Source organism: Rhea americana, unplaced genomic scaffold (genome assembly GCF_003343005.1).
Source record: "Rhea americana isolate MKP2758 unplaced genomic scaffold, rheAme1 scaffold_250, whole genome shotgun sequence".
Classification (NCBI taxonomy): Eukaryota; Metazoa; Chordata; class Aves; order Rheiformes; family Rheidae; genus Rhea; species Rhea americana.
The window spans coordinates 723,528-736,628 of NW_028186369.1; the positions used below are offsets into that span (position 1 = coordinate 723,528).

The 13,101-nt window shown below is 46.6% G+C and overlaps 1 protein-coding gene across 4 annotated transcripts in view; it reads right to left on the minus strand.

Annotated features, from left to right (window-relative positions):
* Positions 1 to 13,101, minus strand: part of LOC146594720 (ankyrin repeat and fibronectin type-III domain-containing protein 1-like) — a 302,120-nt gene that overhangs the window by 258,440 nt on the left and 30,579 nt on the right. For all 4 annotated transcript variants that reach the window (XM_085307013.1, XM_085307012.1, XM_085307010.1 and 1 more), the window contains one exon: positions 6,668 to 6,811. In XM_085307013.1, the coding sequence (XP_085163139.1) occupies positions 6,668 to 6,768 (101 nt within the window). In that variant the 5' untranslated portion in view covers positions 6,769 to 6,811. The remainder of the gene's footprint in view (positions 1 to 6,667; positions 6,812 to 13,101) is intronic.

Here is a 13,101-nt window from a genome sequence, read left to right on the forward strand (position 1 = left end):
AAAAAAAAAAAAAAAAAAAAAAAGAAGAAGAAGAAGAGTTATAGTCACTGCTAGCAAAACTACCAGTTCACTACAAGCCAGAGAATGTCAGGTATTTCTTTCAAAAAAGAAGAAAAAAAAAATCAGATTTACAGGATTGAGTCTGCACCACAGGCTCCTCCTAGCATAACTATATCTGTCCCAAGTATAAAGCTATCCATGGCAAACATAGTTCTCTGCAAAAGCCCCGTAGGCAGAGGAGCACAGTGGAGAAAAGTCACTTTGGATAGGCACTCTCCTGAGGAACATGCATTTACTCCACAAGCTATGCTGGCAGAGATGCAGCTGATTGAGAATGGCTGCAAGGTGCCTACCAATATTCTTATAACACTAGCAAAGTGCTTTAGTGTCAGAGTAGATCAACAGTGATACAGTTGGGTACAAAAATACACCACATGACAACATCCCAATGGTTTTAGGTATCAATAAGATTGCTGTTGACAGTCTCTTAATGCTTTTTCCTCCCAAAACAGCACAAGGAAAGAGGAGGAGCACATAAAGGAAAAAAAAGGCCAATCTGCCCTTACTTCACCATTAAATAGGGATTCTGCTTTTACCAGCATATGAAGAACTTGTGGAGATAAGGAAATATATCCCCTCATATGCTCTCCAGGGCAGGTAGCTATTTGAAGCTCAAAAAATAGTTGCTGTCATTGCACATTTGAGGAATTATCCAGAGCACAGTAGCACAGCTTTAAAGGAACAAGTACTCCAGACATGGCAGCATATCCAAACTAGCACATAAGTAGTCACCATGTTCAGACTATGCCAACAAGGGAGACACAGTCATGGCTTCTGGATGGAGTAGCAGCATCCAACCTACAAGAAACCACCCCATCCCCTCTAACATCCCAAAGAAAGAGGCCACGGATCCCTCAAAGCCTTGGCCTCATTACCACATCCCTATGGACCTAATGCTGGAGGACTCTGAAAACCCATGCAGCAAAGGTACTTTGGGCTAGTTGTGGCCAATGAGCTGTCTGTCCCAAGCACTCTTGTGGAGCTGTTGTGGGGACGTTTAGTGACAGTGAGGATGGCACCACATCCAAAGGGTGTATCAGACACAGGGATTTCCAGAAAAGTCCAGCAAGAGTACTCACTGAAAGTGCATCGCTGAAGAACAAGGCTAGAATTGGTTTTCCAGCTTAAACTACTTAAATCAGGTAAAGAACTAGAGCAATGCACAGAAATCATCCCATATACCATGATATGTGCACTGGCATAGCAGATATATGTGCAAGTTCGACTGACTTCAGCACCAAGGCAGCAGATCCCTGTGGAAGAACCAGCCTCTGCCTTTTATCCAGGCATCCTATTCCAGCTGACATGTGGGCTTGCTTGCAGAGTCAAGAATTTTGCATAAATCCAAGAACAGACATTATCCTTCCCTCCCTATATTCACTGAATAATTAATTCTCCAGAAATTAGTCAAATCTTTAACTAAGCCAGCTCAGTAAATGGAATGAGGAGTTTCTAGGTCAGAACTAGGGATGAAGGAAAAAAAACAAAAACAAACAAACAAACAAACAAAAAAACCTTAGGGCTCACTTCTAAGGAGGTTAGCACAACTGGTCTGCCCCGATCAGCCAAGGCCAACACCCCCATGGCAGGAGCATTTACTTGGACGAGATTCCTACCTTGCAGTCCAGACCACAGCTGAGACACTGCTGCTGCCTCCTGACATTGCCAAAGAGCAACCTGCTTACAATATTGATTTGAGCAACACATCTCTCCCTCACACAGTTCATTTTCTGATGAAGAGAGGAAAGGACCTTGTGACATTTACATTTGTCGTACGCTCTCCATTTTGGTGCCTTGACTATCTAATCACAGTCTTCTGCAGAATGTTTTCCTCTTCCCAAAGCTGTAGCCCAGTGGTAAAGGCTGCAGCCATAGGAGCATTGCAAGACCAGCCCTCCACAAAACCCATCTACTGTCACCCTCCTCAGGCAACAACATCTATTAACGTGACAAATTGACAGCAATTGGGCTGTCAATCGTGGGCATCTGGATGAGGCGATGCTCTGCCGAGTACAAACCRTTGCAAGGAACTGGGTGACAGATGTTCCCTTCCGTAAAAGCTGTATCTAAGGCTCAGAAAAACCTGTAGCTTAGTAAACATTCCTTTTTAAAAAGTCATTATTATCCTAAGAGAAAGATCATCCCTAATATATATTTATGGTATGTGCATGAATGCACGCATTATTTGTGTGTGTGTGTGTGTATATATATATATATATATATATATACACACTTACAAAAATATAAATACATGTACATATATTTTATTTGCGTGTGCAAATGCTGAACCTGAAACCGAGGCATGCGTTAGAGGCAGGTCCGTGAGCAGCACAGGCCAGGGGGTACCGGCAGGTACCAGCCATGCATCTTGCTCCTGTAGCCGCACCGCAGGAGCTGTGCAGCACCGGTCGGAGCGGTGGTGCCGCACTGCCCTCTCGTGTCCCTTACCCTGCCAGGCACCCACAGCACCGCAGGGGCCCACACGCACCACCCTCCCCCTACACCCCCRGCTGCCCTCCTCAGCTCCCTATACCCCCCGCCCCGGCCTCCCGGCTCCCACCGCCCAAGCCCATTCTCACCACTGCTCATCCCTCATCTTCTCCCATCCCTTGATTTGAGAACCAGGTGTGCTGCTASGGTGATCAGAGATGAGGACAGTGCTTGCAGTTTGCCACCTCTCTACAAAAGGATTCAGCCAGAAAAATCTACCACCACAGCCTGAAAGCTAGGGCAAAGGACTCTGGTAATGATCACTGGACCTCTGGGGTCATTCCCAATGTGGTGGCAATGTGCAGGAAGGACACACAAATTGACCAGGCTCCCACTGAGGATGAGAGCCTGCTGGCAATATGGATCCAGTAGAAACCTGTTTTCTCCTATCGTTTACACACACTAAAAAGACAATCCTGATCTCCATTAATACAATTTCTGGGCAACAGGTCCAACTCCCAGGGTGGTATTCACAAGAAGGAAACATAGCCCTCAGCTAAACAATTTGCACCTACTCCCTGCTCCATKGCTTTGTTCAACTTAGTCTCAATTACTGGTACAAGAATACGTCCTCTGCAGGCCACCCTACTGGGAAGTTCTCTCTAACGTCACGCCACTGTATTTTTTGCTGCAGTTTAACTTGTTAATCACAGTATAGTCCATACTTGGATACGGAGAACAGGCTATTACATGTGTGCAAAGTTATCATAATCACCATCAAGCTCCCTTCCCCACTAAAGCAACTCCAGTTCTTCCCTTCACTGCTCACAAGTAGTATTTTCCAACTTTTCTTTCTATGCTTTAAGAAAGATGTGGACAAACAGAGTCCAGAGAAAGGCAGGGAGTTAGGCCTTACCACAAAGGAGCAGTGCAGGAATATCAGTCCACCTATCTGGTGGGCGGCAGGTCCTCTTACAGAGCTCTGTCTTTCTGAGTTGCATAGCCCTAGGGGTTCATCGGAGCTCTGCAACCCCAAAACATCCAGCTCCTTCTCTGAACAYCTGCAGCTTCACTTGTTCTTCCCCTTTTGTATCTGTGGAGTGGATAATTTCTGCCCAAGTATAGCATCCCACACATGACCCTCTTGAGTCCATGCTGTTTTTCCTCAGACCAGCTCTCTCATTTTGTCCAGATCATTCTGAACTCTCATCTTCCTCTCCAGTGGGCTCAGTCTCATCCAGTTTGTGTATCCAGGAATATACTGAACCTGCTATTCAGTGGCTCCTGCTGTTAGTGAGAAGACAGGACAGAACTGTGTCCAGGAATACACACACTGAGGAGCCTTGCTTGACACATCTTCACATCAACAGTGAATCACTGCAATCTACTGCATGTGTACTGCAATTCAACAAGTTTCACCCTCTGCAACAGAAGTTACATCAAGGCTGCATCTTCTCATTACTCATGAGAAAGTCACAAGAGAAAGCACCAAAGCCTTGATGGGCTAGGGACATAGCGAGATTGTTCCTCCCCCCAACAAGGCCTGCCTGGGCTGTAGTGCATGTGATAAGGGCTGGGCCTCTAAAGAAACTCCAATTGCCTTCTGACCAGGACTACATGCCTTTCAGAAAGAGCCTTCTTGCTTCAGTAACTTCTTTCCTAAGACCAAAACAGAAATGCAACCACATCCATCCTTCTTGGAGAAGGTGAATACMCAAGACATCAGGAGATCCCATTGCCTGCTGGGGGATGGATCCTTACGCAGGAGAGCCGATGATGATGATGATGTTCTGCTGCCTCCTGCTGAGTAGCAGCTGAAGAGTGGCTCATGCCCAGGCCTGCTCCCACTAGTGGCCCCAGAGCTGTCCATCTGCCTTTCAGAAGCCCTTCCAGGCAGGTCTGCAATCTGCATGGCCATATCCAATTGCAAATCAACAGGTTGCCTTGAGACACCTCCGTGCATCCACCCCGGGCTGCACTCCCAACGCACAGATGAGCAGTGGGAGGAGAACTGCCAGAACAGCTCTATGGTCACTCTGGGCTTTGCTCAGCTTGAGGGAGGCAGTCAAGTCCCTGACTGCCACAGCTCAGGAGCAGCAATGAAGTCTGAGGCCAGGGAGATTATACAAAAGGCACTTGGCAGGCAGAGAGTGAGTGTGCACAGCCCGGCCCCACGAGCGAGGCAGGAGCAGCGAGTGAACAATCCCAGCATTGAGAGGTCTCCCGCCCTGGCCCATCTGCAGCCCCCGAAGTGCCTACAGGAAACAAAGACAATGTTAGCTGACTGCAAGCCTGGCCAACACAGGGAAGACAAACCGGCCTTTGTATCTGCAAAGGCAAAGTTAGCTTTGGGGAAAAGACGAGGTAGTTCAAGGGAATGGAATCTGTACTTTGGCTGTTTCTCACTTGGAGAATACTAATCCACCTGCAGCCCACTGCAGAAGTGACCAACACTTGCCTTCTTACCCCCTCTTGCCTGCCCTGCACACAAAACAAGCTAGGAGGTCTGCCACAGGACCTCCCCTACGAACACACGTGTGAGGACCTTTGGCATGCAGCACCCAACCACAATCACACATTCGTAACACGGGGAAGACCAGCCTGAGAGAGGGGCTTGACATATCCCATCTCAAAGCCGTTTTCTGCTGGCAGGTTTCTTTCGCCCCCGTGAACATCGGAAAGCTAGGACTTAAAAACATGCTGCACCTGAGCGTAAGCCAAGTCAAGTTTGCTCTTCTGTTCCCCGAGCTGACCCCCTTCCTGATCCCTTCCCAGGGCTCTAACTTGATGCCCATGCCAGCAATGATTTCCATATGGAGCGGAGAGAGGAAAAAACAAAACAAAACACACACAAAGACAAAAGCTCCCCCCCCCGCCATTTCCTTTTCTCCCTTTTCCCCTTTTTTCTTATTATTGAAGTCTCAGATGAGAAGAGCCATCCCATGTGCAGCAAGCCACAGACTGCGTATCCTCACTCGTGCTTGTGACACATCAACATGTGCTTTGTGTTTCCTTCTACATCCATGTGTTCTCTCAGGTGATCTCAGCACGGATCCAAAAAGCAGAAAACATTTAATGATGTCCCCTAACGACTTCCACATGTGCCGCACAGTACAGCCCAGCACATATTTCCTGAAGAGGCAAATCCTCCCTGCAACTTACTGGGAAAAATAAGACCAGATATAAAGGGCGTCTGAGAGAGTTTTTCTTTACACTGCACTCGCTCTGGAAAGCTGAAATAACAGACTGAAAACTCAGCTGACGTATTTTCAGGACATCACAGCACAGTGACAGATGCTCCTCACTGTGCACACAATAAGTGCAGCAGGAGTGGAACTGTCAAGATAGACGGTCTACACCTGGGTGATACTAGCGGGCACAAACCCTGTCATTTAAAGCTTAATCACAGCTAATTCAAACTACCTTTATTCCAGTTTGAATAATAATAATAAAAATAGGCCGCTTTCCTAGAATGCCACACAACTCCAACAGCTACACATAAGCACAAGGCCCCAGGTTCAGCACTGCTAGGTATTTGTCAAGCCACACAAAAATGAGGGGAAAGGATGACGATAGGCTCTTGTGATGCACATGGGAGCTACACAGAGCCTCTCTCTACAGGCAGAGAGACTTGTTTTGCAATACAAAAACAAAACAAAAGCCAAATGCTTACTTTACAGGTCTCCGCATCAACTCAGCTTCCCCAAATACTAGAATGACTCTTCTCCAAGTTTACCTTCTTTATTGGTCAGCTACATACAAGCATACTTCAAGAATGGAGCGTACCCCACTAAATAAGACTCCTCAAGGAGCGACAAAATTCTCTCCCTCCTGCAAGGGCACGCAGCAAGATAATCTGCACAGTGTTGATTGCTTCCATGTGACTAGAGACGCCTACAACTGAACTCACTGCAACCATGTCTTCCAAAAAAAGGCAGATCTTGACCTGAGAGGCAGCAGCTCAGTAGTGCTCAGGTCCCTGTGACTCCCCAACATTTTGGCTTAGCACAACACATTAAAACAGCTCTTACCTCTGCCCTATGGCTCTCTGCAATGCATTTCACTTACTTTGACATTATCCCAGAGAGTGAAGCCCTCACAGAGTGATCTCCTGTGGCCCTCAGTAAATTATTCACAAAAAGTGAAAGACAGTGACCGCAGCACTGCCCTGACTCACTCTTTGACAAGATGCATCCTGCCTGTTTCTTCAGGGTCTGGGTACACAGGGTCCACAGCAACTCCTTCCAGGCTCTTGGTGGCAGAAAGATCCTGAGTCATGATACCAAGCTCTGAGCTCCACCATAGCAGCCACCCTGTGACACTGCAAAGAAGAGATGGAAACTGTCCATTAGTGAGACAGGTAGAGCTCACGCACATCATCAGCACATAACTGAGAGGTTGGCAACACCATGAATCACCAGAGCCTGCACAAGACAAGATCTACATGCCCAGATGTACATCCCACCCAAACAGGGCCAAGACCCACAAAAGTATCTCATCAAGCACAGCCTCATTGGCTTGTGAGGGCTGTGGCTTAAACTCCTCTCTCAGGCCTGAGCAAGGAGCTCAGTTTCAAAAGATCTCAGCAGCCACAAGCCTGGGTACACTGATGCAAGATTTTCTTTTTTTAATGTAAAGATACAAACATATCTTCATACCACATGTTTGTTTGGCATCTCTAAAATTAAACAGAGATAATGTTAGGATGTGTTATCCCATTTCCAGAGGATTATCCAGCAGTGGAATAAGCTAATGGATTACCTTAATTGCTTATTGAACAGTAAAAATACACCAGTTCTTGCTTTTCAATGGTTCTTCTAACAGAGAGGATCCTGTGGCACATGTGGGCCTTGAAGGGACAGCGACCAGCTACACCAGCACCACAACGTAGCGTTCAATCTTTCTCGTCGCATGATGAATGCTCCAAGGCCAGTGTCCACCAGGCCTTGGTGAACACTCACATTTGCTATTCACAGCCATACTAATGGCAAACAGGGAGGACAYATAACAGCAAAAAACTAGCAAGAGAGAACCCCTTAGCATATTGTCTCCCTCCGTTAGGCATAAGAGTAAAACACTCTCCCACTGAAAAGAGGCATTTTGGTGCTTTTTCTGCCCTATCACAACATTGTTCTGTTTTCATATATTTCTGCTGGAAGTGTTTTTGCTTCCAGCCTCCAAATCCTAGTATACGTATCACCAAGTTGCAGATTTGCACTGTGATTGACAGAAAAAGGTGGCTGCCAATCTTCAGCGTCACTGAAAAACAGATTCAGACAGATATCCGCCTGGATTCAACCTCCACTGTGTAACTGCGCACTGCTCCATCATTTATATCCAAGGCAAATTTGTTGGGGAGAAAAAAAAATAAATAAAAAAACCACAGTGGAGAACATTATTTGCAAGTCATTATTTTGCTTCATTAGAGTTTGAAACTGATGCAAAAGAAATATTTGAACTACATCCTCAGTTACCACTGCTAATCATGAAATTCACTCTTACAGGGCCAGGCCTGCACCTGCAGAATTTTTATTAATGCACAAGACCACAGGGAACTGCTTTCCCTCACTCCTCTGCTGGCTGTGAGTTCAGGAACCTGTTGTGAAGATCATAGTGAGGGCAGCAGAAAGCATCTGGCCAAAACCTGTTTTCCTCAGAAAACCTTTCAAAATGCAGAATGGCTAACAGGTGGAAACCTGGAAACCCTAGTTGGAGCTAGAAACATCTTTCTGCTTGCAAATTCAAGACTGCAACCTCAGCCAATTAGTTAAGGCTCTGACATGGAGAAAAATGCCAGGAAAATTTTATTTATGATACAGCTAATGCGGCTTGACCTCAAGCACTGGACAAATCTTCCAGCTCATTACCCTAGGTAAGAACTGCTTGGACAAATTAGGTATTGGAAACTCAAGTCCGCAGAGGAGCTTGTTGATTTACCTGAAAGTGATCCCCAATAGAAAAAGAATACCCTGCATGCCTTCCTGGCCATCCTCATGAGACGCAGCTCTAATGTGTACGTCTAGAATGCACAACAGCGTTATGTATTTACTTTCAAAACTGCTTTCCTCCTCTCTGTTTCCAAACTAACATCTCTCAGTCAACTGATGCTCTTCCCTGGTTTGCTCAATTTGGCTAAAGCAAGGCTGGGACATCCTCATGCTCAAGCAGAAGAGAGGAAGCAGCAAATTTTTGACAAGAAACAAAGTACAGAGCAAAGCTTTCTACGTTTTCAAGTTAGGCTGCTTGCAAAGGATATCTGAAAATACAGACAAAAAGCTTCAAAAAAAAGGGGGGGGGTTGACAGATAGGATGAGACTACATATGTAATTTGAAATTTCCCAGGTCATTAAAGACATTGGAAGAAAAAAAAAATTAAAAAAAGTCTGCTGTAGGTGGGAGACCAGACACCCCACAACAGTCCCTTCCTTGCACCAGGCTCTTCCAAAAATCACTTCCTTCTCTCATCAGATCACCATGAAAAAGAATCAGAGCTTGGGCAGAGCTAAAGCAGGTTGCCCAAGACCTTGTCAAGTTGAGTTTTGAGTTTCTCCAATGATGGAGACTCCACAATCTCTTTGGGAAAACTGTCTAACACTCAATTACCCTTAGAGTAAAAAAGTTTCTCCTTATACRCAGACAGAACCTCCTATGTTTTCGTCTGTGTTCGTTGCTTTTTGTCCTTTCACTGGGCACCACTGAGGAGAATCCCTTTGAGAGAGAAACTCTTCTTACTGCTCTCAAATTTGCCCCCACAGTTTAAATCCCTTCATCTCCATCCTCTAACCTCAGCACAGCAAGAGACAATTTTGCATCCAAGTCTGTGTCCTTTTGGTCACTCTTCATTCAAGCCAAAGCCTCAAGGTAATACCCATGTGCAAGCCACAGATTTTCTAACACCTTCCATAAAAATCCTGGACTAGTCCTAAACACATTCAATCTTCTGATGACACGATAAGGGACTCAGATGGCTACACACCTAAAGAAAAGATCCAGCCATAGTCATACAAGAAGCTCGTAGCAGAAACAAAGCCATGCTGTTTCGTCACATAAGATAACCCAGATGTACAAGTTTCATTGCTATGTGTGAGCAGCTTGTACTATATCTATGTATCAAGCTCTGTAGGGTGCTGAATGCTTCCAAACATAGATATGGATGTGGCTAAGAAACTGCAATGCCCATCACCTGGGTATTGGAAGGAGAGGTTTAATCTTAGCAACTTATCTGCTCAACTGCCAGGACAATCAAAATTAAATTCTCAGTGAAAGGGAAAAAAAATSCTTTGTCTTTTACAGCTGGGACCCAGAAGGAACTCAGGGAGGGATGCTGCTTCTCTCTTTATGCCAAGAGTGCATTTCAGCACCTCCAGAGAAACACCAGCCACAGATTTGCTCTTGGGAACCCAGTCAGATGCAGCCTGGGGAGCTACTGCAGTTCCTAATGTTGGAGCCACTCTTCTCTTCCTCTATACGCTGGAGTAAGTTTGGGGAGGGATGCCTTGTATTTCTGGCTCCTAAAAGCACTTCCCTCCRTAAAGGGCACGTTTGAGCACTAAGAGACCTTGGAAAAGTCTCCCTTCTGCTATCAGTCTACTGTCATTGCAGCAAGCAGCCAAACAAAACAGCAAAACTCCAATAAAACAAAGCCTGGCAAAACTCAGGTCAYCCTTTCCACCTTCCCAATGCCATCAGAGAATCGTATGACCAGACAAGGCAACAGGAAATGCACATGATCAAAAGGATGCTGGTGTGGCAGATTTGGTCGTGTGGTCTTGCAGCAACTGCTTCCCAGAAGAGGATTTATTTCATACAACAGGCCACTGGGAGCAATGGCCAGAGATTCAGGCCCAACCAGCAGCCCATGCAGGGCCCCTTATGGAAACAGTCACATTTGCCTTTTCTCACCAGTTTAGTTCATGCATTTTCAATTCATTCGTCAGCTTATTGCATTTCTAGTCAAGTCTTGTGCAATATTTGAACAGTGAGGATTAYTCACCTGGCAACTATTGAGTTTTACACTAATGATTTTGACTTCTTTGCATGACATGGTCATAGCCAAAAAGAGTGAGGACAAACTGCCTCAGGAATTTCCTTCAGAGAAAGAAAATCCCTTTTCTGCCAAAGAACAAATACAGATCATCTGAGGCCACAGGAGAATTCCTTTAATTTCCTTTTCTGTTGTTTTTAATTCAAAGCCACTGAAGGAGTTTGGTGCCCTTAACTCCTGCATTTGTCACCAAATCAGCACCGTAACTGAAAGGGAATTACTTACCCAGTGCYTGGTCATTCACACACCAACTTGCAAAAAAGGACAACAAAGTAGTCATGCAAACTTCTTCAGTCTGCCTTGGACCATCTGGCAAAAGTTGGCAAGGGGCAGGACTTTCCATCCCAGGACTTAAGGCAGCCATGCCCTGTTAGCTCATCCGCGCAGAGCGGTCACACGCTAGCTCATTACGCAGCATCAATCCCCTCCGCAGCCTCGTGGCTKCTTGCTGCTSGACACCACTTTGCCACAGGAGAACYTGCTGGTGCAACCACACAGATGCCATGTGGGAAGTGGGAGTGTCATGTTGTTATCAGCCCTGTGCGAGAGGGGAATGCAAATCCCCAAGGGAAATCCCATCCTCCTTTTCCCTCTTGCTTACAGGGCCAGAGAGGCAGCCTCTGTGCTGGGAGGGGATGGTGCATGTGAAAGGCTTGCCCAAGGTGTCAGGACTACCACTGCTTTTCAACAGCAGGCAGCTGGGAGAGACAAGGACGAAAGCAAAATAAGAAATTTTCAGGCGAAAACTTCACGCGGATTAAGAGACAATGCCGTAAGCTATTTTTGTAGCCAAAAAATTTCTGTAAGCTTCCTTAAAAGGCTAAGGATCTGACAGATTAGAAAGGACCGTTGCCAGTTATAAAGTCCTCCCTCTGCTCAGAGTGGGACCAGAGATTTGCTTGTCCATAGGAAGGTGCATGGTCCTGTGAGTAGTCATCTGTACAATGCCAGGACCCCCTAAACAGCTATAACAGAACGGCAGGGCAGCAATGCACACCCTGTGTTCTTTTAAAGCCTCTTTTCCCCTGAGGTTGGGCTTTGCTCCCCAGGGTAAGACTGAAGGCTGCTTTGGTTTGAAACAACTGCTGGTCCGCTACAGGTTACGCTCTCAAAGAGTGGAGCAGAGCGGACCGAGACCTGGCAGAACCTGCTGTGCAGGGATCTCACGCTGGAGTCCAAAAATTCAACTTGCAAAAGGCAAAAGACATTCAGAGGCAGGAATGAATACCCGGATCTGTGCCACGCAAAGGTTTGCGCCTGTCCCCCAGCCCTGCAGAGGCAGGGAAGACAAAGCTCTGCTATTCTGAGCAGCAGCACCAGTCTCCCGCAGTTCTGCCTAACAGGAACTGGGATTACAACGAAGTCCCTGCAAAATACTGACTTTATTGAGCTTGGCAAGAACTCAGGAACAAGTAAGTCCTTTCCCTGCCAGCTCAAGGGGAGGGGAGAGGAGGAAATTCAGTAAAAGCAAGATACAGTCATTCGTCTTGTAGAGACACCCACCTGCCTGCTAGCATGGGGATCCGAGCCACCAGGCTCAGCCCAGATGGAGAAGCGGGGAGAGCCACGCACACTGGGATGTGCCACAGCCTCCCATGCGCCAGACAGCGGTAGCTCTTCCATCTCATTTTCAGCCTTCAGCCATGACCACCTTCCCCTTTCAAAGGCGATTAGCCATTTGCTTGTGACTGCTGGCTCCCTACAATGCTATTCTGTGTCAGAACATGAATTTTCCTGTCCGTTCTCTAGCTGTGGCCCTGGCAACAGCCCTATTCCCAGCACCACAGCAGGATACAGGCTCCAGGGCTCAATCACAACATCAGCTGCAAGGAGTATCTGCCCATCATTACAGCACCTGGCATTACAGACCTGTCCAGGGCATGTTTTGAAGACTGGTCCACGCACAGAAGCTGAAGAAACTCCACAGACCCGGCAAAAACTAGATTTCCGGGGAAAGCAAACACAGTAACCCACACATCTCTGCATTTTAGTGGCAAGCTGTGATATATGTTAACAGCAAACATGAGAGCCACACACCATGACCATAACCATGCCCATAACCATGACGCAGATAGTGATAGAGACCCATGGTGCATCTAGAGACATCCCCCACAGCACCCTGTGCAGCACAGGGGAAAAAAAGAGCAAAAGAAAAAGTGCTATGTACTCATTTTGCACCTGGGGAACCACAGGCCAGAAAACGTTTGGTGCAGCCCACCCAAGAACAGCTGCAGCAGAGCTCAAGCTGAGGCTGAGTCTGTCTTGCAGAGGAAGGATAGCCTTGTGAAAGGACCAGCGATATTCAGAGGCCCCAAAACAACTTCAGCCCCTTGTTCTCACCGCCATGAGCACTACATCAGCAGTGATTTAATTCCTTGATCCAAGCAAACTGGAAAAAAGAAAAAAAAAATGGGAAATACGTCCCTCCCCACCCCGGAACAAACGGCTGCAAACAAAAGGAGCCAGGCACAGCTGTGCTCCTCCAATGCACGGAGCCCGTCTACACGCAAGACTCCAGCAGATTAGCGAGCAAATCCTCTTTGCCTATAGGCAAAAGAATTGAAGGG